At 38.0% G+C, this 23,747-nt stretch overlaps 1 protein-coding gene across 3 annotated transcripts in view; it reads right to left on the bottom strand.

Annotated features, from left to right (window-relative positions):
* HEATR5B (HEAT repeat containing 5B) overlaps positions 1–23,648 on the bottom strand; it is an 86,313-nt gene extending 62,665 nt beyond the window's left edge. The window contains exons 1-11 of one of the 3 annotated variants that reach the window (XM_030857930.2): positions 23,582–23,648; positions 22,561–22,708; positions 18,888–19,099; positions 15,294–15,402; positions 13,565–13,714; positions 9,195–9,366; positions 7,161–7,318; positions 5,906–6,155; positions 3,236–3,391; positions 2,296–2,546; positions 408–519 (exon numbers count right to left, since the gene is read on the bottom strand). In XM_030857930.2, the coding sequence (XP_030713790.1) occupies positions 408–519; positions 2,296–2,546; positions 3,236–3,391; positions 5,906–6,155; positions 7,161–7,318; positions 9,195–9,366; positions 13,565–13,714; positions 15,294–15,402; positions 18,888–19,099; positions 22,561–22,686 (1,696 nt within the window). In that variant the 5' untranslated portion in view covers positions 22,687–22,708; positions 23,582–23,648. Of the gene's footprint in view, positions 1–407; positions 520–2,295; positions 2,547–3,235; positions 3,392–5,905; positions 6,156–7,160; positions 7,319–9,194; positions 9,367–13,564; positions 13,715–15,293; positions 15,403–18,887; positions 19,100–22,560; positions 22,709–23,136; positions 23,410–23,581 lie in introns of those variants that run through there. The other 2 variants (XM_060309218.1, XM_060309220.1) reach the window with 2 other exon arrangements.
* Positions 23,649–23,747: the final 99 nt, after the last annotated feature.

Below are 23,747 nucleotides of genomic sequence, written 5' to 3'. Positions count from 1 at the left end.
GGAAAGTGAAGTGCATAAAGATAACCCCAAGAAAGCAACACCAATGGGAGATGCCGTTTAAATGTGACTTTATCACGCTACTAAAATCATGTCACTGGTCTTTACTTTGGGCATGGAATATGCCCCATACTCTCATCTCTTTACATTAATACTAGGCTAATCATTTAGACCATGGCTATTCTGATGGCAAAGGGGAAACTTTGCTAACACCTTTCTCACTAAATGTACATAAACAGAAATTACCAAAAAGAGAAATCTAATACCAAATGATGAGAAAAACATCATTACCATTTTTTAACTTCATTCAAAGTCTAGAATGTGAAGTTGAATACTTCTAAATTAAAATTTCTTTACAGTCCACTGACAGTTATAGAATAAGACAAAATCCTACTCAAATATAATTGTACCTAAAGTCATAAGTGCTCCAAGTAAGAGCCATCCAGCTTGGGTGCGCTGTAAAGATAGCCTGCTATTTTGGGCAGCAGTTCGTAAGAGATCTTCAGCAATACTAACTACCATCTGCAAGAAAAGTTTAGAATTGGATTTTAACAAAATCAAGTAAGAAAATACACAGCTAGTATACTTCATTAAGAAAGAAGTTATCCTTTTTTGTTGTTGCTGTTAACATGTTTTTAAAGAGGCAACATCAATACCTAATCAATCCTGATTGCTCTGCTGACTTTGAGAAGACCCATTACAACACAGTGGTTAAGAGTGAGTTCTAGAGCCAGAATGCCGGAGTTCATATCCCAGCTTTGTCATCTCCTAGCTTTCTGACTTAGGATAACTCAATCTCTCTGCCTCAGTTCCCTCACTGCTAAAATAGGAATAACAGGAGTGCCAACCTCACTCTTATGAGGATTAATAAATTAATACAGCAAAGTACTCAGAACAGCGCTGGTCCATGTAATCACTCAATAAATGCTATTATTAGTAGTACTGTTATCCTACGTTTAAAGATTTGTTGAACTCTTATTATACATCTGCCATTAAGCTAATCTTATGGTGCTTACAGTCTTAGAGACAGAAGACATAGGAAAAATGGGAAGTAACAAGCAGCACATAATCAAATGATAATAGTACAGATGTAGTGGTCAGCAAAGAGACTTAAAGCAGCTATGGTTGGTGCAGGTGAACAAGAAGAGGGATGAAATTCTAATGTAAGAGATTAGCAAGAGCAAAGACATGGAGGCTGAAAAAAGCACGGAAGGAAAGCAAGATGACTAGTCTGACTAGAGCAGTGAGAAACTAGAATGAAAGGGCAGAATAAAGGCAAATTATGAAGGTACCAGTTTAGCAGACAAAGGTGATTATATTTTATTCTCTGATCCCTGAGTAGTTCCTAAGGGTCTCTGAGCAAACATAAAATACGAAAGTGGGGTGGAAGAGATGGGAGAAAAAGATTCCAAGAAGAATAATCAGTGAGGAGGCAAGCATATGACAAAGGGAGATGGAAGCCCAGATTTGAGTAGCAGCTATAGAACTCACAGAAATGAATGGACATGGGCCTGGTAACCCAGGAAGAAAAAAAAAACAGAAAAAAAAAAAAAAAAAGATCTAGCCCCAATATAAAGTTGCAAATAATATTTATACAAACACAATATTCCTAAGAAGAAAATCTTGATAGTAGTATAAGGTATAGGAGAAAGGGAAAAAAAAGTAATTGATTCATGAAAACCATTCAACTTTTATTAAGTATTACCAAAATGCTAACTATAGCAATAGCACATTCTCTTGACGTTTTGAATATAGCAATGTGAATTTTTATTTCTAAAACCCCAAAGAAAAGCTCTGATTTCTAAAGAATTACTATAAGGGCTTTTTTTTTTTCCTCTCTCTAAAATAAATTATAAAATGATACTATACCCAGACAAAACTATTATTCCTGTATCAGGATTAAATATCAAATTTTAATTAGGGGGCTTCCCTGGTGGCGCAGTGGTTGAGAGTCCGCCTGCCGATGCAGGGGACATGGGTTCGTGCCCCGGTCCGGGAAGATCCCACATGCCGCAGAGTGGCTAGGCCCGTGAGCCATGGCTGCTGAGCCTGCGCGCCCAGAGCCTGTGCTCCGCAGTGGGAGAGGCCACAACAGGGAGAGGCCCGCGTACCACCATAAAAAAAAAAAATTTTTAATTAGGGTCTGTCGACTCCATATTAGCAGAATACTGTATCATTTATTATCACAGTAAAACTGTTTTTGTTTGATCACCCAGTTCAACATCAATCACAGAAGGTGTTCCAATAAAGACTAAAGTCCATGTGACAGCACTTACAATCTTAGGATCTTTGTCATACCTTTCCCTTGGCATGAGGAATGCCCAAAGGACACTGATGAACTCCACCTAACAAAGCAGCCATTGCAAAACTGTATCCACTAACAGCTTCTGGTGAAGTTTTCAGGTTGTTGAGTCGTTCTGCACACCTGTCTAGAAATGGTGCCAGCTGGAAAGGCAGTGCCACAGCCACACAGCGCAGACACCACGCAGCAGCAAGTCGAGCTGCCATGCTTGGGTGAAGAAGCACTGAAGTCACTGTCTCCAAAAGGCCTAAAAAATACTCAAAAAATTACTCTTAATGAAGTCACACAATTTCATGAGTTAAAAGAACTATGTGTAGGGCTTCCCTGGTGGCGCAGTGGTTGAGAGTCTGCCTGCCAATGCAGGTGACGCAGGTTCGTGCCCCAGTCCGGGAAGATCCCACATGCCGTGGAGCGGCTGGGCCCGTGAGCCATGGCCACTGAGCCTGCGCGTCCGGAGCCTGTGCTCCGCAACGGGAGAGGCCACAGCAGTGAGAGGCCCGCGTACCGCAAAAAAAAAAAAAGAACTATGTGTAACACAATAATTAAAATCATAATTGTTATGGTTTTATACAGATACATTTAGAACTGTGCCAAAAAACACATATATCAACTCATAAACAGGAAAGTACTTTAAGGAACATTTTCTACAAAGAACATAGTACATCCAATAAAATATAAATGTTGGCATAAAGTACTCAATAAAGTTTAGAAACAAAACTACCATGACTGTTTTTGATTTGTCTCCCAAAACTTTATTTCAACATTTAATTCAAGATTCACTATCACAGTGAATCCTAAATAAAACCCAACTTTTAACAAATGATGTAAACTGCTAATTACCATGATAAGCAACCAATTAGGAGTTAAATATCAATTACACCTATGACTTCTAAAAATATTGAAAAAAATATTCCAGCATATAAGTGAATATCATACCTATAGATGCTTCCTGAATAAGAGGGGATGCGGTGGCATTTAGGCTCTGCACCAGACTCCCAAGCTCCTGCAGGGCACAAACCATCACATGCTGGCTTGCTGCAATGTCTGCTGCTCCAGATTTGTTTTCACCACTAGTGTCATTCACTACAGCTTCTGGAAACACAAAATCATGTACGAATGTGGGTGAATTAAATTGTGATATAATTTTTTGATCTACGCAATTTATGTTTTTAAATTATACCAGCTGATACCTGACTGTTAAGAACTCTGTTTGTATGCTGAACATCACTAACAATTAGGGAAATACCAATCAAAACCACAATGATAAAAAGCCAATATAAAGAATTTAGCACAATGCCTACCCCCAATATACATTCAGTAAACATTAGCAGCTATTATTGTTACTTTATTATTATCACTGCTATTTTAAGAGCTGTAGTGTGCTGGTAGCATCACTGTCAAATTACTGACCAGAAAGAAGATCTATAAGGAAAGTGACTTTAGAATTTCTTACTGGGATGGTCCTCAAAGTTTCCATTAACTTGCTGGTCCCTGGCCCCACCTTTTAGCTTCCAATAGAATTGAACCATATTTAATCATGAAACAAATAAAAATTCCTTGTCAAATTACTAATTGAGAATATATTCTGCTCCATAAATTCCAGGTACATAGCACTATGTTTAATTCTGCTTTTACCATTTTAAAAATCGAATGGCTTAATGGCTTAAAAATCTGTGACCTTAAGATTAATAACCCTTAAATGACAGTAAAACTTTCTTATTTACATTCATTATGAATTACCAGGTTATAAAATGTAGAATAATAGGATATAATAGATTAATATACTATGGATTAAAATTAAATGCCTCTTTTCTTCTTAGACATTTCTGCACTTGGAAATGCACGAACTCTTTCTTTTAGGTACTAAGCTCTAAGCTCCCTGAACAGGTGCTATCTACGTGTGGCTCGCTGTTTTACTCCCACTGTTTGGCACAGAGTCTTTGACACTCAAACATTTCTTCAAGGAATAAATATACAAATATTTATAAAGCTGTGAACCTAGGACAGATTATATTTTAACATACCTAAAGAATGATACCTCATTAATTTAAACACCCTTTAATTCACAATTCCTAACTTTCAGTTAGTCCCATGCATTTAAAATATGGTTTGCCTAGTAAGCTATTATAAACAACAAAAACTATAAACTATTTGTGGATTTATTTTTATTAATTTTATAAGATGTTCAATATACATTCTCTAAATATAAAGTGCTGGATATTTTCTATTCATTAAATTCTTATTTCTAAAGACCCCTGTTAAGCAATATAATTTTTTTGTTGTTGTTGTTTTTTGTTTTTGTTTTTGTTTTGCAGTACGCGGCTCTCACTGTTGTGGCCTCTCCCGTTGCGGAGCACAGGCTCCGGACGCGCAGGCTCAGCGGCCATGGCTCACGGGCCCAGCCGCTCCACGGCATGTGGGATCCTCCCGGACCGGGGCGTGAACCCGTGTCCCCTGCATCGGCAGGCAGACTCTCAACCACTGCGCCACCAGGGAAGACCAATATAATTTTCTTGATTAAAGTTAATGTATATTCCCAAGAGTGATAAAAGTAAATTATCTTATAGAATTTATATTTTACTTTGCGTTAGTTCCTTAATTGTATTATTATAAGCTCCAGGAAGGCAGGAACTTTATCTTACTCACTGTTCAAAACCTGAATTACTGCTTTGCAATCTCAAATACTCAATAACTACTTGTTAAACAGAAAAGTTTATAAAATTGACACTTCCTAGAAAAGGATTTCTTTTAATTATGAATTACTGAGGTTTCACAGTATATCCTATAGTGGGCGAAAAACCACCTGTAACTGTTTCTCTCTAAATTTTCACATTAAGCCTATTAACGGAGGGGAAAACAACATGTATTTAGAAAACAATAGGTTCCAAGAAGAAAAACCACAATAGATTATTCCTCAAAGATTCCTCAATGTGCTGCGGCATACCGGGAGAGCTATAAAATCGGTAGATACTAGATATAAAACAGAAAGCCTAACCTTACAAACACACTAACCAAATACTGAAAAACTCCACTTCACTGTAATTATATGTTGTTTGAATATCAAATAAGAGTACACAATAAAAATGACTATTAAAACACAGTCCAGAAAGGTATATGAACTAATCAGATCTATTAGTATTTATTAAGAATAACAGTAAAGAACTAAATGACTAAAGTAATCAACAATACAGATCATGACATTAATTCTTACCTACTGGGACTTCCCTGGTGGTGCAGTGGTTAAGAATCCGCCTGCCAATGCAGGGGACACGGGTTCTAGCCCTGGTCCGGGAAGATTCCACATGCTGTGGAGCAACTAAGCCCATGTGCCACAACTACTGAGCCTGCTCTCTAGAGCCCGTGAGCCACAACTACTGAGCCTGGGTGCCACAACTACTGAGTCCGTGTGCCGCAACTACTGAAGCCCGCACACCTAGAGCCCATGCTCCGCAACAAGAGAAGCCACCACAATGAGAAGCCTGCACACTGCAACAAAGAGTAGCCCCTGCTTGCCGCAACTAGAGAAAAGCCTGCGCACAGCAATGAAGACCCAACACAGCCAAAAGTAGATAAATAAATTAATTTATTAAAAAGAAAAATTCTTACCTACTGCTTTCATTTGCTTTCCAATCGCTTGGCATATTTCTTTGGCAGCTGCAATCTGGGCTTTTTCACCTAGCAAACTGCCCACAGTAGCTCTCAGGATAAAGGAGACGCACCGTCTGGAGTACACAGCCTCTACATGTGTTTGCGTTGCCCGAGGATGGGAAACCAGATCAAGTACATGAGACAAGAATGTGGCAAAGCTACGCTCTAACCACTGACCACCCAATGTTGTTACAAAAACAACATATGCCTGTAAATAGATTAAGATGCTTTAGATAAATTTATATAAATGAAATGAAATTACAGATAAAGCAACTACGTGAATAACTGATGACAGCATGAAAAATAAATTATCTTTGAGATTAAAATTGAGAAAGTTTAAAACTTGAGACCTTTTTAGTACTTCTAGCATGGGAATTACTGGTTGAAGTATCTTTGACTAAAAACAGCTCTCAGGATAATAACTACAAGAAGAACACAGAGAGAGAATGGTGCGGGAGGGAAGGAAAGGTGAATTCACCCTGGTGATGAAGGTGATAAGTTATAGTAATAAAACCCTAACATGCTAAATAAACACTGAGCTAGAGCTACAAAACATTTGCTTATGACTGTAAGATACAAATGGTTTACTTCCATTTTATGCTTGTTTCTGGAATAAGGTATAATTGGATGATTTTGACTAAGATCAAAAAAACCATTTCATCTTATTAGGTGTTAATTATTATTAGGTGTTAATTATTATTAGGTTATTAACCATAACATCTTATTTGGTATTAATTATTATTTTGAAACTATAATTTCAAGTCAGGTTTAACTGCATAATTGCACTGGTGATTAATCAATGATGATAAATCCAAAGTACTAACCAATATTTTTAGCTACAAGAGTTGTTGGAAAACATTAAAACCTAAATGCCTCAAGTTACTTGAATACAATTTCAATTAAAACTCAATTACTTTACTTCTGATTTTCTGCGAAGTAAAATTTGGAAAAATTTTGTTAAAGACAGACAGATAGATATAGCAGACATAGGCTTCTTTACACATCAAATACCTACCTTTCCATATAAGATGCAATTTAGATTTGAATGTAATTCATTCGTTTAGTAAAAGAAATGTTTTGAAAGACATTTTAAAAATTATTTAATTTTAGACAGTATTAAAAATCTCTGTACGCGCTGTTACTTAGTAAGAGTCTTCCATGAAATTTCACACGTGATACCAAGAGAATTCTTTTATACATATATATTACAAACCTGTGTAACTCCAACTCTCACTTCACGATTAACAGACCCTCCAACTTTTAACATTTCTCCACCACTCTTTAAGAAACCTGACCCTCCACGTAGAAATCCTGTGGCCATGAGTTCTAAGACTTCATCAAATGTTGCTCGCTTCACATTCTGGCGCATTACTTTCAGGAAGAAAAATATATTTATAAGCAAATATATTTTGCTATTAAATAATATTTTCTAATAATCTAGCTTTAAAATTCAAGTAATTGCTTTTAAGGATACTTAAACTATTACAAAGGAGATAGGGTCATTTATTTTCTTATGATCTTAAAATTTACAATATATTTGTAAAATTAAATTCAATTTTGAAGCAAAAAAATGCTAAAAAAAAGGAGCTAGAAATTAAAACAATTCAATATATCTTTGTCAAAATAGTCTAACAATTATGTTAGCCTTGATATGTGTAACACAACAAAGACAACGCACATTCACAGCAGATACTGCTAACTGACTGCAGCCCTCACTCCCAGTTGAGATGGACACAATACTTTTTTTTTTTTTGGCCACAGCACATGGCTTGTGGGATTTTAGTTCCACGGCGGTGAAAGCACCAAGTCCTAACCACTGGACCGCCAGGGAATTCCCAAGACCACACTTTCTATACAACAATTACCAATGGATTGAAACGTCACTGGACTGCAACCGACTTGCCATCCCTTGTAAAGAGCTTCCTATTTTATAAAGTCCTTTCCTACACAGTAGCAAACATAATCCTCACAAAAATTCTGTAGGAGAGGCATAAAGTTCATGATTAACTATGCAGGCTTTGGAATTTGAATGCCTGGGTTTTAATTTCACTTAATAGAACACTTATTACACCACAAACGACACAATCTCTCTAAGCCTAAATTTCCTTGTTTATAAAATGAGAATAACAACAGTACTTAGGATTCCTAGGGCTTTTGAGAGGATTAAATAAAACAACTCTGTTATATGCTTAATTCAGTGCCTTATACATAGTTAGCACTTAATAAATTGTTACCTATCATCATCATCACTGTTATCTAATTCAAACACTGAAGTAATCATGATTAAAGATGAAGAGACCAAAGCTCAAAGGGTTTCACAGCAAATAAACATAAAAGCTAGACAGGCAGATCAGCTCGGCGCTTTGTGACCGCCTGGAGGGGTGGGATAGGGAGGGTGGGAGGGAGAGAGATGCAAGAGGGAAGAGATATGGGAACATATGTATATGTATAACTGATTCACTTTGTTATAAAGCAGAAACTAACACATCATTGTAAAGCAATTATACCCCAATAAAGATGTTAAAAAAAAAACAAAAAACAAAAAACCCCAAAACACATAAGAGCTAGGACATGAATCTGTAAGATCTGATTTTCTTTCTACAATACAGAGATGGAATAGGGGTAGGGACAACAGCAGAGCTGGATTCACTCAGCATCTACTCAGAACTGTCCCTGAAGCATCTCTATGGAACTGTGAGGCACAGTAGAAGTCACTGGGAAAATCAATGCTGTCTCTGATTCTGCTTATAATAATGGTCAAGAAAAATATACTATGCTATGAATGGGGATCTACTCACCAGGGACTGAAAGTAAGAAGGCATGTAAAGTGCCAGATTCCAGTCCCTTGAACATGATACAAAACCATTTCATAAATCTTATTTGCTTATATGTCCAACATACTTGATGCATGTAATGTTGCACAGTATCATCATAAAAAATGTCTTGACGGGGACTTTCCTGGTGGTCCAGTGGTTAAGACTCTGTGCTTCCACTGCAGGGGGCCTGGGTCCGATCCCTGGTTGGGGAAGTTCTGCATGCCCCACGGTGTGGCCAAAAAAAAAAGTCCTGACTATATCAAGGAAAATGCCATTTGGGTACTTCTATTTTATGAAAAAGTAGACAAAGATACTAATTTAAAGCCTTTAAAGTGACTTGCCTAGAAGTAATAAGTCATTTAGAAGGAAGCATTCCATATACCTTCAAATACCTGTTACAGTCTAGATCGGGGGCTAGCAAACAACGATACCTGTTGCTTGTTTTGGCATCAATGCTGTAGCCATGACTGTTCCTAAGAGTTTAGACACTGCCACCCGTACCCCATAGTTTGAGTTTTCCAAAGCCTTAAAGCAGAGAGTGGCTATATTTTCCAGTTCAGCAGTCCACATGAACACAGCTTCATTCTGTAGTTCTAGGAGACACTAGAATTTTTTAAAAAAAAAGTAAATTAGAACTTCCACTTGAAAAGATGGATAAACAAGAACCAGATTTACTCTCTCTCCTGAAATAACTAAAAAATTGGACAAAATATATGAAACAAGTTTCAAAGACACTGGACATCAGGCAATGAAGGATGCTAATCCTTAAGAGATGGAAAATGCAAGTTGAACCCTACATTTGTTCCACCCTACTGCCTTGAGAGAGTTTCCAGCAGTTAGGAGGAAACTATAACCCTAAACTCCTGTATTAGAAAGAAGAAAGGTCTCTGGGGAATTCCCTGGTGGCCTAGTGGTTAGGATTCTGGGCATTCACTGCCGTGGCCTGGATTCAATCCCTGGTCGGGGGAACTGAGATCTCGCAAGCCGAATGGCGCAGCCAAAAAAAAAAAAGAAGAAGAAATGTCTCAAATCAACAACCTCTGCTTCTACCTTAAGAAACTAGATGACACAGAGCAAATTCAACACAAAGTAAGCAGGAAATTAAGGAAGTAATATAGATAAGAGAGGAAATCAGTGAACCAGCAAACTGAAAAACAGAAATGAAACCAAAAGCTGCTTCTTTGAGACTACCAATACAATCCCTGGTTGGGGAACTAAGATCCCACAAACCGCAGAAAGCAGCCAAAAAAAAAAGAAACCCACTTAATTAGAAAATAGCAACAACTGAAACGACACAAGAAATCAAATTTGACAAAATCCATTCTTGATAAAAACTTCTTGGAAGGCTAGAAATATAAGGGCACTTCCTCAACTTGATAAAGATCATCAAGGAAAACTGACAGTTAACATCATACTTAATGGTGAAGGACTGGATGTTTTCCCCTTAAGGATCAGGAACAAGACAAGGATGTCACCTCTCATGTTTTCTATTCAATATTGCACTGAAGGATCTAACCAGCCAGTGCAGTAAGAAAGAAAAATAAATAAAAAGCATCCAGATTGGAAAAGAAGTAAAACTGTCTTTATTCATAGACAACATGATTGTCCGCACAGAATACCTGATAGGATCTATTAAAAAAGCAAGGGCTTCCCTGGTGGTGCAGTGGTTGAGAGTCCGCCTGCTGATGCAGGGGACACGGGTTCGTGCCCCGGTCCAGGAAGATCCCACATGCCGCGGAGCGGCTGGGCCCGTGAGCCATGGCCACTGAGCCTGCGCCTCCGGAGCCTGTGCTCCGCAACGGGAGAGGCCACAACAGTGAGAGGCCCACGTACCACCAAAAAAAAAAAAAAAAAAAGCTGATAGAACTAGTAAGGCCGTTTAAGAAGGTTGGTGGATACAAGACCAATGTACAAAAATCAGTTGTATTTCTATATATTAGTAATGAACAATTAGAAATTGAAAAAAAAAGCTTTTAATCAATACTATTTAAAATAGCATAGAAAATGAAATACTTATGGATAAATCTGACAAAAGAGGTGCAAGATCTGTGCATTTGAAAACCAAAAAATGTTGCTAAGAGCAATCAAAGAAGACCTAAATGAATGAGAGATAGAGATATCGCATTCATGAGTTGGACTTAATACTGTTAAGCTGTCAACTATCCCCAAACTGATCTATAGATTCAATGCAACCTGAATAAAAATCTCAGCATGTTATTTTTGTAGAAATGGACAAGTTAAAATTTATATGGAAATGCAAAGGACCTAGAATAGCCAAAACTATTTTGGAAAAGAAAAAGTTGGAGGGCTAACACTACCTGATTTTAAGACATTATAAAGGTACAGTAATCAAGAAAGTGTTATTGACATCAAGATAGACAAACAGATCAATGAAACAGAATAGAGATTCCAAAACTAGATCCACATTTATACGGACAACTGATTTTCAACAAAGGTGCAAAGGCAATTTAGTGAAGAAGAGTCTTTTCAACATGGTGCTAGAACAAGTGAATATCCATGTGCAAAAATCAAAACAAAACAAAAAATCTTCAATTCATACCTCACACTATATACAAAAATTAACTCAAAATGGATCATACATCCAAGTGTAAAACTATAAAACTAGGAAACATAGGAGAAAGTTTGGGCTAGGAAAAGCTTTCTTTGATACAATACTAAAAGCACAATATAAGAAAAACTGATAAATTGGACTTTGACAAAATTCAAAACTTCGCATCTTAGAAAGGCACTATTTAGGGAATGAAAAGACAGACCACAGAGTGGGAGAAAATATTTGCAAATCACATATCTGATATAGAAATAAAGAACCTACAAAGTAGACTCAAAACTGTATAATATATGTGCCACATCTTCTTTATCCATTCATCTGGGTTTTTTTGGGTTTTGTTTTTGTTTTTTAATTTTAAATTTATTTTTTATATATTTATTTTTGGCTGTGTTGGGTCTTCGTTGCTGCGCGTGGGCTCTCTCCAGCTTCAGCAAGCGGGGCCACTCTTCGTTGCCGTGAGCGGGCTTCTCATTACAGTGGTTGCTCTCGTTGTGGAGCACTGGCTCTAGGCGCACGGACTTCAGGAGTTGTGGCGCACGGGCTTAGTTGCTCCGCGGCATGTGGGATCCTACTGGACCAGGGCTCGAACCCATGTCCCCCACATTGGCAGGCGGATTCTTAACAACTGCACCACCAGGGAAGCCCCCATTCATCTGATGATGGACATTTAGGTTGCTTCCATGTCCTGGCTATTGTAAGTAGAGGTGCAACGAACATTTTGGTACATGACTCTTTTTGAATTATGGTTTTCTCAGGGTATATGCCCAGTAATGGGATTGCTGGGTCATATGCTAGTTCTATTTTTAGTTTTTTAAGGAACCTCCATACTGTTCTCCATAGTGGCTGTATCAATTTACATTCCCACCAACAGTGCAAGAGGGTTCCCTTTTCTCCACACCCTCTCCAGCATTTATTGTTTGTAGATTTTTTGATGATGGCCATTCTGACTGTGGCACATATATACAATGGAATATTACTCAGCCATAAAAAGAAATGAAATTGAGTTATTTGTAGTGAGGTGGATGGACCTGGAGTCTGTCATACAGAGTGAAGTAAGTCAGAAGGAGAAAAACAAATACCGTATGCTAACACATATATATGGAATCTAAGGAAAAAAAAAAAGTCATGAAGAACCTAGGGGCAAGATGGGAATAAAGACGCAGACCTACTAGAGAATGGACTTGAGGATATGGGGAGGGGGAAGGGTAACCTGGGACAAAGTGAGAGAGTGGCATGGACATATATACACCACCAAACATAAAATAGATAGCTAGTGGGAAGCAGCCACATAGCACAGGGAGATCTGCTCGGTGCTTTGTGACCACCTAGAGGGGTGGGATAGGGAGGGTGGGAGGGAGGGAGACACAAGAGGGAAGAGATATATGGACATATGTATATGTATAACTGATTCACTTTGTTATAAAGCAGAAACTAACACACCATTGTAAAGCAATTATACTCTAATAAAGATGTTAAAAAAACTCTATAATAAGAAAACAAATAACTCAATAAAACAATGCACAAAAATTTTGAATAGACTCTTCATCAAAGAAGATATGGATGGTAAATAAGCACCTAAAAATATGATCATCATTAGTCTGGAAATGCGAATTAAAGTCACAATGAGATTCCTGTACATATCTCTAAGAATGGCTAAAATTAAAAAGACTGGCAATACCAAATGTTGGTGAGACATGGAGAATGAGGAAATCTCATAGTACTTTGGAAAACAGTGGCAATTTCTCCAAAAATTAAATGTAAATCTAAAATATGATCCAGCCATTCCACTCCTAGGTATTTACCCAAGTGAAAGGAAAGCATGTGTTGATAACAAAAACTAGTACACAGATATTCACAGCAGCTTTTTTTGTAATATCCAAAACTGGAAGCAACACAAATGTCCATAACAGGTGAAGGAATACACCAATTGTGGCATAGCCATACAATGAAATACTACTCAGCAATAAAAAGGAATGAACGATTGATACATGTAACAACACTGAGAAATCTCAAAAGAATTATGCTGTTTAAAAGAAGCCAGGCAAAAAGAAAAAAAAAGCACATACCACCTGATTCCATTTTACATATAATTCTAGAAAATGAAATGAAACTAATCCATGGGAACCAAAATCATGCCACCTTATTTTGAAACTTTCAAAGGAAAAAAAAAATCATTGACTGTTTCAGAGCAAGCAGGATAAGGAGCAACATTATAAACAGCCGAGTACTAACCTTGGCAACTGCACATCGAACAGCCATTGACCTGTCAGTTAAGAGAGACCTGGCATTCTTATAAATATCACGATGACAGGAAGCTGCTGCACCACCCAGTCCATTTAGAACTTTCTGTAGACTCACTAAGATTTCACTTCGCCCTTGAGACTAGAAAAGAACATAAAGCAAATTCTACGTTTAAATAAGAACATACCAAAAGACCAAAGTTCTCTGGGCCTAATGGTCTTACCTCTAAAGGTAAACAGTTAAGTAATGAAAAATAAAAAAGTATTTTAGAACGTCCCTGAAAGGTAAAAATAATTATTAACGTCAACAAAATAATTATTTGAGAAATTAGGTTACAATAAGTAAACATATTCTTATGTTTCCATGATCTGTTGAAGTGCAAATAATGAGAACATGACAAATTCAAAAGCTTCAATATAATACCTCAAGGATGCAAGCTTTCAGAATGTGAAAAGTTAAGTAAAAAGTACTTAAGAATATAAACCATCTAAAAGAGGAAGAAAACATCCAACACATTTTAAAAACTTTCTCACAGATATATTCCAAACTATCAACTTCTTGAGACTACTCTGAACTCTTGTTTTTATACTCTTATTGTGCTTGATTCATATTTCTGATAGTATACTTATTCAAACATAGATTTCTTTCACTAGACTGTAAGCTCTTTGAGGTCAGGGAGTAGATCTTATTCATCTTTATATGCCTAATGCCTAAGAATATGCCCTCAATTCTTGCTTAATAAATTAATAGACAAAGAGTTCCCAGAAGAGGTGTTGTCCAAGAAATCTTTAGCTTTCCTAGACAAAGAATTAGACTATGAGACCAGTGCTTGGTCTATTTTCAGTTAACCCCAAATGAACAAGGAATTTTCAGAAGTAATACCAAACTGACATGACAAAACAGAACTATTTTTACTTCATATTAGTTGCTGTGGATTGAATACTGTCCCGCCAAAAGATGAGTTCAAGTCCTATGCCCTGTTACCTGTGAACATGACTTTATTTGGAAATAAGGTCTTTGCAGATGAAATCAAGTAAAGATGAGATCATACTATATTAGGGTGGACCCTAATCCTTATAATAGAAGAATTTGGTATCCTTATAATAGACCGGTATCCTTATAACAGAAGAATTTGGACACAAAACACAGATGCATAGGGAGAACACCATATGACAATGGAGACAGAAATTGGAGAGATACATCTGCAAACCAAGGAATACCACCAAAGCCAAGGACGGTCAGCAACAACCAGAAGCTAAGAAGGCTTGGAAGGACTATTCCCAAGAGCTATCAGAGGAAGCACGGCCCTGCTGATACCTTGATTTCAGACTTCTAGCTTCTAGAATTGTGAGGCAATAAATTTCTGTTATTTTAAGCCACCCAGTCTGTGGTAATTTATTATGGCAGCCGTAGGAAACTAATACATTAGCTATGGCACAAAAAATAATATGGCAGTACAATAATATTCCTAGGGCTAAATAATACATAAACCTATTCTTTGTCAAGGTAAAGCATTCTTTCCCTTCTCCCTGAAATATGAGGTAATGTACATTAAAACAAGGGGCAAGTAATATTTTTTGCAAGTAATAATTTTAAATTACCCTCTTGCTAAGCAATATTAAGTACTACACTGACAGAGAAAAGGCAACATATATTTTTAACTAACATCTAACTCCCACCACAAGCAAAACATTTAAATAATATTTGTTGTAAAACTTACCTCTGCACTTTTCAGAGATTTCAAAAGATTATTTACTGTTTCTGGAAATGCACTGCCTAACATTCTCCCCATTTTTTCATAAAATGCTCCAACACAAGCCACTGCAGCCCTGTAAGAAGTGACATTTTCACCAGTCACTGCTCAGATTAATAATTTTATAATATTTTTCTTATTTTCAGAAATCAATTTGTATTTGTGCAGGACACTTTTGGCCACAAATCCTTAATTTTCAAGAACACCTTGTTGATTCTTGGCTATCATCAAAAAGTCTACAAATAATAAATGCTGGAGATGGTATGGAGAAAAGGGAACCCTCCTACACTGTTGGTGGGAATGTAAACTGGTGCAGCCACTATGGAAAACAGTATGCAGGTTCCTTAAAAAACTAAAAATATAGCTACCATATGATCCAGCAATCCCACTCCTGGGCATATATCCTGAAAAGATGAAAACTCTAACTCGAAAAGACAGAGGCACCCAATGTTCGTAGCAGCACTATTTATAATGGCCAAGACATGGAAACAACCTAAGTGCCCATCAACAGATGACTGGTTTAAGAAGATGTGATGTAAATATACAATGGAAAACTACTCATCCATAAAAAAGAATGCAATATTGCCATTTGCAATAATGTGGATGAACCTAGAGAATATCATACTAAGTGAAGTAAGTCAGACAAAGATAAATATTATATGATATTACTTATATATGGAATCTAAAAAATAATACAAATGAACCCAATAGACAAAACAGAAACAGACTCACAGACACAGAAAACAAACTTATGGTTACCAAAGGGAGAAAAGCGGGGAGGGGGATAAATTAGGAGTATGGGATTAGCAGATACAAACTACTATACATAAAATAGATAAGCAACAAGGATTTACTGTACAGCATAGAGAACTCTATTCAATATATTGTAATAACCTATAATGGAAGATAATCTGAAAATTATATATACATATAAAGCTGACTCACTTTGCTGTATACCTGAAACTAACACAATATCATTAATCAACTATATTTCAATTTAAAAAAATTTTAAAAAAGAATACCTTCTTTATTCTGTATAATTGTAACAGATACTATGGATAATCAAATTGTATTCTTGTTAGGAAAATAAGAGAATAAACATATATTTACATAACAAATCATACCCATCCTTTGGAAAGAAACCCAACCTTTCCTTTTGAGGACTTTCCAAATTATGTTCATCCACAATGATCCCTCTCTTCTTTCATTATACGTAAAATGTCAACCACTCATTCTGACAAAATTATATCGTTTCCTGTGTTGCAACTTGACAATTTTATATGTCTATATCTTATCCTGCCCTGCCAACGGAAATGTAAAGTCCAGAAACAGAGGTGGTTATACATTTTTGTATTACTCACAGTGTCTGCCTCTTAATATATAAATAATAATAAGCAATTACTTGTAAAATTTAATCTAAATGGGTTTAACAGAACAGCTGACAACATAGAAGAAGAAATGTAACAGCAGCCCATCTCTTCCCATGGTAGGGAAATCACCCTACCATCACTCATGTAAACAGTAAATAAGTGAATAGCTCTGAGCTTAGCTTAGCGGCAGGAGCTGGGCATAAAGGTGTAGCCTCTGGAGTCTGGCACATCTGTACCTAAATCCTAGAACATGTCACACAATAGCTGTGTGTCCTGAGCAAGTTACTCTGAGGCTGAGAGAGATTAAATATAGTTTACTATCGTACAAGCAATTAACAGCAGAATCAGAGAATCGACCTTCACTTCTTTGACTCCAAATCCCATGTTTTTTTCAATACTCTATAGGCTGATAACAAAGCTAAAAATGACTGAGGTCACATGCCAGAATATATTAGTGAATTCCTAAATAGAACCCATGAATCCACTGGAAATACGTATGAATAATATGTAATAAAGTCTACTTAGCCTGAACTATAAAATTACGTGTGGATTTGCCAAGTGGCAGAGAACTAAATCACAAAACTATTACATAGCTTCAAACTCCAAAATAAACTGGAAAACACTAATACACTCTAATCTCTTCTAAAACTTTTGAGAGCTACATCTATCCCAAACAACACAAAACTTAATCACAACATATCTATGAAGTTGAAAACAGACCTAAAAATCAATGTCTGGGTTCAGAATACTTTCTCCATTTCCTCTAAGCTATGATACTGGTCCTGGCTCCTTGAATGTTGGTGTTCTCAAGTTGTATCCTTGCTATCTTCTCTTCTCACACAGTATTACAATACTCTTCCTAGGTAACTTTATCCATACTAAAGGGTTCAGCCTACTCTAAAATCTTCATTCTCTACTCACCAAAATGACATTCTCAGCTCAGGTCTCTGAAATCCAGACCAGGATTTCCAACTGCTTACTACATACTGTCACTTGGATATTCCCACTTGGACTCCAGATTCAGCATGCCCAGAATTGGACTCATCATTTTCCCCTCAACTTATTCCCCCCACTATTTTGTATCTTTCTGTAAGCACTGTATATAAGGTATAAATAAGCCACTTCTGTTTCCAATTATCAGTTTCCTTTGTCTAGAAAATAGGTTAGCAAACCACAGCCTGCAGGCCAAATCTGGCCCATCATCCAGCCTGCCACCTGTTGCTGAAAAATGGTTTAATTGGTACGCAGCTGTACTCATTTATTTACATACCAGCTATGGCAGAGTTGAGTAGTTGCAACAGAGATGATACCCCATAAAGCCAGAACTATTTACTATCTGGCCCTTTCCATAAAATTTGCCAGTCCATGACCTGTCACATCCATCTTCCCCTTTTCCCATCTTAACTCTTTACTTGACTCATTTCCATATTTCCTCCTGGATGGTTGATCTTTGGCTGATGCTTCTTTAAGAAGGCTTTGTTGACACTGCTCTCCCGTCACACCACAGCTAAGTTTATTCAGGTGTTACTTTCCCGCCCACAACACTCCTCACTACTATAATAACTCCTGATTTTCTTATTTGACTCTTTCACAGGATGCGTCCCTACGCCATTATCCTCAAAACTTGCTCTCAAAATGTCTGCCCTTGACCCAGACCACAGGTATGGGCTTGAAATTGGGTCAAGCTCTTAATTTAGGAGTCAGCAAACTTGCAGGCAAAATGGTCTCTGTCTCAGGTACTCAGTTCTGCCATTTAAGCGTGAAAGCAGCCACCGCCTAAATGAAGGAGCATGTCTGTAATTCTAATAAACTTCATTTACAAAATAGGTGGCAAGTTGGATTTGGCCTGTGGGCTATAGTTTGCCCATTCCTGCCTCAATCTCATCACCCAGAAAATCTTTACTTTTCTTTCCATCCCAGCCAAGAATATTATCTCCTCCCAAAATTACCAAAAACCCCTGTGCAAATTGCTGACATCATACCAATTCTCTGTAGTTTGCTAAAAGTCCCAGGGGCAATGGAGCACATGTTGAAATAGAACTCCTTTCCCAGACCTACTTAGAGCTTTTATTGTCAGCAGCATATCTCAGGTTCCATCTACACAGGGGTCTTTATGATCAGCAGGCCCTTATTAAGATAAATTACTCTGAAAAAACAAGTTTCAAAGGTCAATCTCAAAGTAAGTACTTACAGTTTTGTTGGTAAGTAGGCTGCAGTGTCATCTTTATTTCTGATAATGTCATTACATTTATCAAGTGTTTGAAAAACAGTGAAAGTATCTCCAATGCTATAAAGGGCTGCAAGATTTTTAGCTAACAATTTTCGCGTAGGTGGTCCAGGTGAACTACTTATTAATCCAGTTAATTGTTCAACAAGTTTTTTCTGTTTTTCCTTTACATCAGTCTGTTATAAAAAAATAAAGATCATCAGTTTTTTTCTTATACATAATTTTGTTATCTTTTAGTGAAAATTTAAAAATACTTAACAGTTAAGGCACTCTAATAATTAAAATCTATATTACTTTAGGTATAAAACCATAAATGAGAATTTTCAAGATAAGGAAGAGTTCAGTAAAAAAATGAACCGTTCTTTCCTAGATTAAATATTCTCCTCATTCTCCTCCAATTCCACAAAGTTAGCTGCCAATAAAAGTGACTACTCTATATCCAAAAAGTTTCCATGCTGACTTATTAAAAATTAAAACCAACAGTCAGTCAAAGGATGTAAAATATTGGGTGTATGGACAATTGACATCTTAGAACTCAGCTAGGGTCCCCTGTAAAAGCAAAGTCAGTAGTTCATAGAGTTATAGGTCAGTAAAGGAAACCAAAAGAAACTCTGAAGAGCTCTAGGCAACAGAAGAAATATTCAGATCTACTCGTAATCAATGCTGGGAATTCATCCATCCATTAAAGAAATACTTACTGTACACTTATATGCCATGCACTATTCTAGGTACTGGGGTGCAAATACAAGAGTGATTACAATAGACAGTCTCTGCCCTCATGAAATTTACATTCTAATGGGGAGAAACAGAGTTTACCAAATAAACAAATGAATACTGTGAGTTCTTCCTGTTTTATACAGATTAGTAAGAAAAAGGCATCTCTGAAAAGAAGTGAAGATGTGAGTTATGCAGATATCTGGGAGAAGAACATTCCAGGCAGGCAACAAGTACAAGGGCCTTGAGGTGGGAGCATACTCAGCATGCTTGAGGACAGCAAGAAGCCAGTGTGGCCGGAGCAAAATAAGACAGAGGAAGTAGCAGGAGATGAAGTCAGAATGATAGAAGGGAGCAGGTCATGCAATGCCTCATACACCATTGTAAGAACTTTGTATTTTATTCTCAGTGAGAGTCTGAGGCAGAGGAGGGACACGATTAAATGCTTTAACAGGGTCTTTCTGACTATTGAGCTGAGGATACTCTACAAGGTACATGGCTGGAAGCACGGTGAGCACTTAAGTTGTGGCAATAATCCGACAAGAAATGAGGGTGGTAACAATGGAAATAATGTGAAGTAACTGAATTCTGGATATATTTAGGGGAGAGAACCAATATGATTTGCTGATAAATATGATGTGGAGTTTGAGAAAAAGAAGGAAGTGAAGAATGGCTCTAAGATTTATGACCTGAGCAACCAGGATTATACGGTCATTTCCTGAGATAGAAAGCACTGGGGCAAGGATAGGTTTGAGACAGTGAAATCAAGAACTTAGTTTTAAATATGTTAACTTTGAGATGCTGTTTAGATATTCAAGAGAAAGAGGTGGAGTAGCTAGTTGGATATCCGGTAATCATTACTACATAGATGGCAGTAAAAATCATGAGATTAGATGATATCACTGAAGGATTAAGATGGGTTTTTTTTAAAAAATAAAAATAAAAAAAGAGTGCCCAGGACTGAGAAAGAGCCAGCAAAAGAGAATGAGGAATAACTAGTGAAGCAGGAGTAGAATTAAAAGCAAATAGTGTCTTGGGAACCACAAATAGGAAAAACTTCACACCAACTGTGCATCAACAGTAATGATAACAATTTATTTTTTAATTTGGGTAAAGGGTGTACAGATGTTCATATTATTATGCTTCATAATTTGGATATACTTTTTATATACTCTTTTGTATTTTTCAATTTCACAACAAAAAAAGATATTTTGTGCTTTAAGATAGAGGATCAGCTATGTCAAAAGCTGCTGACAGCTCCATTAAAACAGAATACTGACTGTTGGTTTGGGCAATACAAGATCTGTTTCAGTGTAATGGAGGCAACAAATACCCAGCTGGAGTGGGTTTAAGAGAAAACAGAAACTTCTAGTTAAAGACTGTAAATGAATCCATGCATTAACTCTGTCTCTCCAGAAACTAAAAGTATACTAAAGGGCAACCAAAAAAAAAGCACCAATATAAAAGGGCAAAGAAAACAGAAAAAGAATCAATGCAAAATATAGAAGCCAGGTATCCTCAATATGGAAAGTTAAGAAGAGCCCCAGCTTCCAACAGAGGACTCCTGAAAAGCTCATGTTTGTTCGTTGTTGCTCTTGTTTTGAGGCCCTAAATGCTTATGGAAGAGACAGTAAAGTTGTGCCTAGAAATGGAAGGAATGGTTGAGAGTCTATTTAAGAAGCTGTAAGACTCCCACATCTCTCTCCTCCATCCTGAACTCAGTGAGCTCGGGCACAACTGTGGGCTGGGAAAACTGCACTGAAAACAGGGGGATTAAGTAAAAGTTTAGACACTGAATGTTGAAGTCCCCAGCCTTCTCCCCCAAATCCTAGAACCTAGGCAGCTAGTCATGTACCCTAGGACACTAGAGTAAAAAAGTCTCTTATAGGGAATGACTAGGTCAGAAAACCCTAAAGGGGTTCCTCAAAGAATTGGACTAGTCTATGGCGAAGCACACTTCACCCTGACTAGAAAACTTTTACTACTCACTCTAAAATTTGAGCAGACTGCCAAATTTTCCTCAGATGTTTGAAGAAAGCATCTAATTTTAAAGACAGCATCTAATTTTAAAGACAGAAAATAAACACACAAATAATGAAAAGTAACTTGGGTGAAAAGATTGTGAAGGAAGAAGGAAAAAGAAAGAAAAGCCTATTATTAACTCTTCAGAGAGACAAGTGAAGATACTGGAATTGCTACACAGCACTGAGGGACCACTTGATGTTGGAGATAATGAATTTAAAGTGACAGCAGTCAGGGCTTCCCTGGTGGCACAGTGGTTAAGAATCTGCCTGCCAATGCAGGGGACACGGGTTCAAGCCCTGGTCCGCGAAGACCCCACGTGCCGCGGAGCAACTAAGCCCATGCGCCACAACTACTGAGCCTTGCTCTAGAGCCCGCGAGCCATAACCACTGAGCCCGAGTGCCACAACTACTGAGCCTGAGCCCTAGAGCTCGTGTGTCACAACTACTTAGCCTGTGTGCCACAGCTACTGAAGCCTGTGTGCCACAACTACTGAAGCCCGTGCACCTAGAGCCCATGCTCTGCAACAAGAGAAGCCACCGCAATGAGAAGCCCGTGCAAGACCCAATGCAACCAAAAATAAAAATTAAAAATAAATAAATTTATTTAAAAAAAAGAAGTGACAGCAGTCATATAATCATGTTTTTCTCCACTCACATTCAGATGTCCAGGTAGAAACATAAAGTCTCTATCCAGGCAATAAGCTGGATTTAAACGAGGTTTGGGTTTTGCCACAGGATAGAAAAGGACAGACAGATTCTTACTACAGTACAGTGTAATATTCTCAAGTTCCACAAATGACCTACAATCTCCAAAACATAATGTGTTTTCTTACAAATCATGTACACATAATAGTCTTTATATATGTTAACCCAGCTAGAAAAAAAAGTAATACCATACCTTGTTGGCAGCAACCAAGACTTTATCAAGAAATCGCAACCATTCAAAGATAAAAACTGGTCTCTTCGCTTCAGTGATTTGAGCCAAAGCGTCTTCATTCAGCAATAAACTGTGGGCTAACTCCATTACTGAAGTTTTAATTTCACACCTTAAATAAACAATTTTAAAATACTTGTAAGAACTTGTTAATATTAAAAGTCAAACTTAACAAATGTAATCACTAAGAAATGAAAAATAAGGCTTTGCTTCTCATTTCATTTGGAGGAAACTTACATAACTTCCTTGAGGCAAAACCTGAGAACCTAATTTTAAAGGATAAGGGTGCAAACAAAAACAAAGGAAAGTCATGCTTGGTGAGGAAGAATGAAGAATGGGTTCAACGGAAAATTAAGATAAATATTGCAAATAAGGCATTATTCCAGAAGGAAAATGCCTAGCAAAATACGTCATTAACCCATTCCATAAACGGGAAAACTGAAGCACCGAGATCAAACACCAGCCGGGCCTGACAACCCATCCTCCTTTTTCCTCTTCCACTGCTCGGTGCACAGCACCCTTCCGCTTCCCCTGCTGCACCTGCCCCAGGAGGAGGTCAAAACGTCCCAGCAGACAGATCCCACACTGGAAGGCTCCGAGAGTCTTCCTACGGGGATGAGGTGGCGGCGGGAGGCCAGGTCCCCGCGGCCGAAGCTTCAGCTACAACGCCAGGCGGTCCAGGAACGCAGCTGGCAGAGGCCGCGCGCACTGCAGGTCCGGGTAAACCGGCTATCTGGAGGAAGGCAGCGCAGCGCCGGGCCCGAGGCCGTCTCAGGCCTCGGCCGGGTCACCCGGTCTGTCAACCCCAGGAGGCGGCGACTCGGAACCAAGTCCGGCGCCTGAAAAGGGCAAATGTTCATTACGAACTCGAATTCCGTCCCCAGACCTCTGACAACCTAGTGGGGGCCTTGGGGTGTGTGCGCGCGCGTGTGTGCGTGTATGTGTGTCAACGTGCACGCTACGGTGGCGGACGGGTCGGCCTTACCTCCTAGTCTGGCAAAGGTAGACGAGCCGAGCTCCGCGTCTAGAAGAAGCCGCTAAGGGACCCGGATGCCCCGCCTCCCACACTTCTCCCAGCCGGAAGCGCGAGGAGAGCGCGTGCGCGGAAGGCTGATCCTGCGCAAGCGCACTTAACCACGTCCGCCTGGCCC

This window comes from Globicephala melas, chromosome 12, assembly GCF_963455315.2.
Source record: "Globicephala melas chromosome 12, mGloMel1.2, whole genome shotgun sequence".
In the NCBI taxonomy this organism is placed as follows: Eukaryota; Metazoa; Chordata; class Mammalia; order Artiodactyla; family Delphinidae; genus Globicephala; species Globicephala melas.
This window is presented reverse-complemented; position numbering and strand designations above follow the sequence as displayed.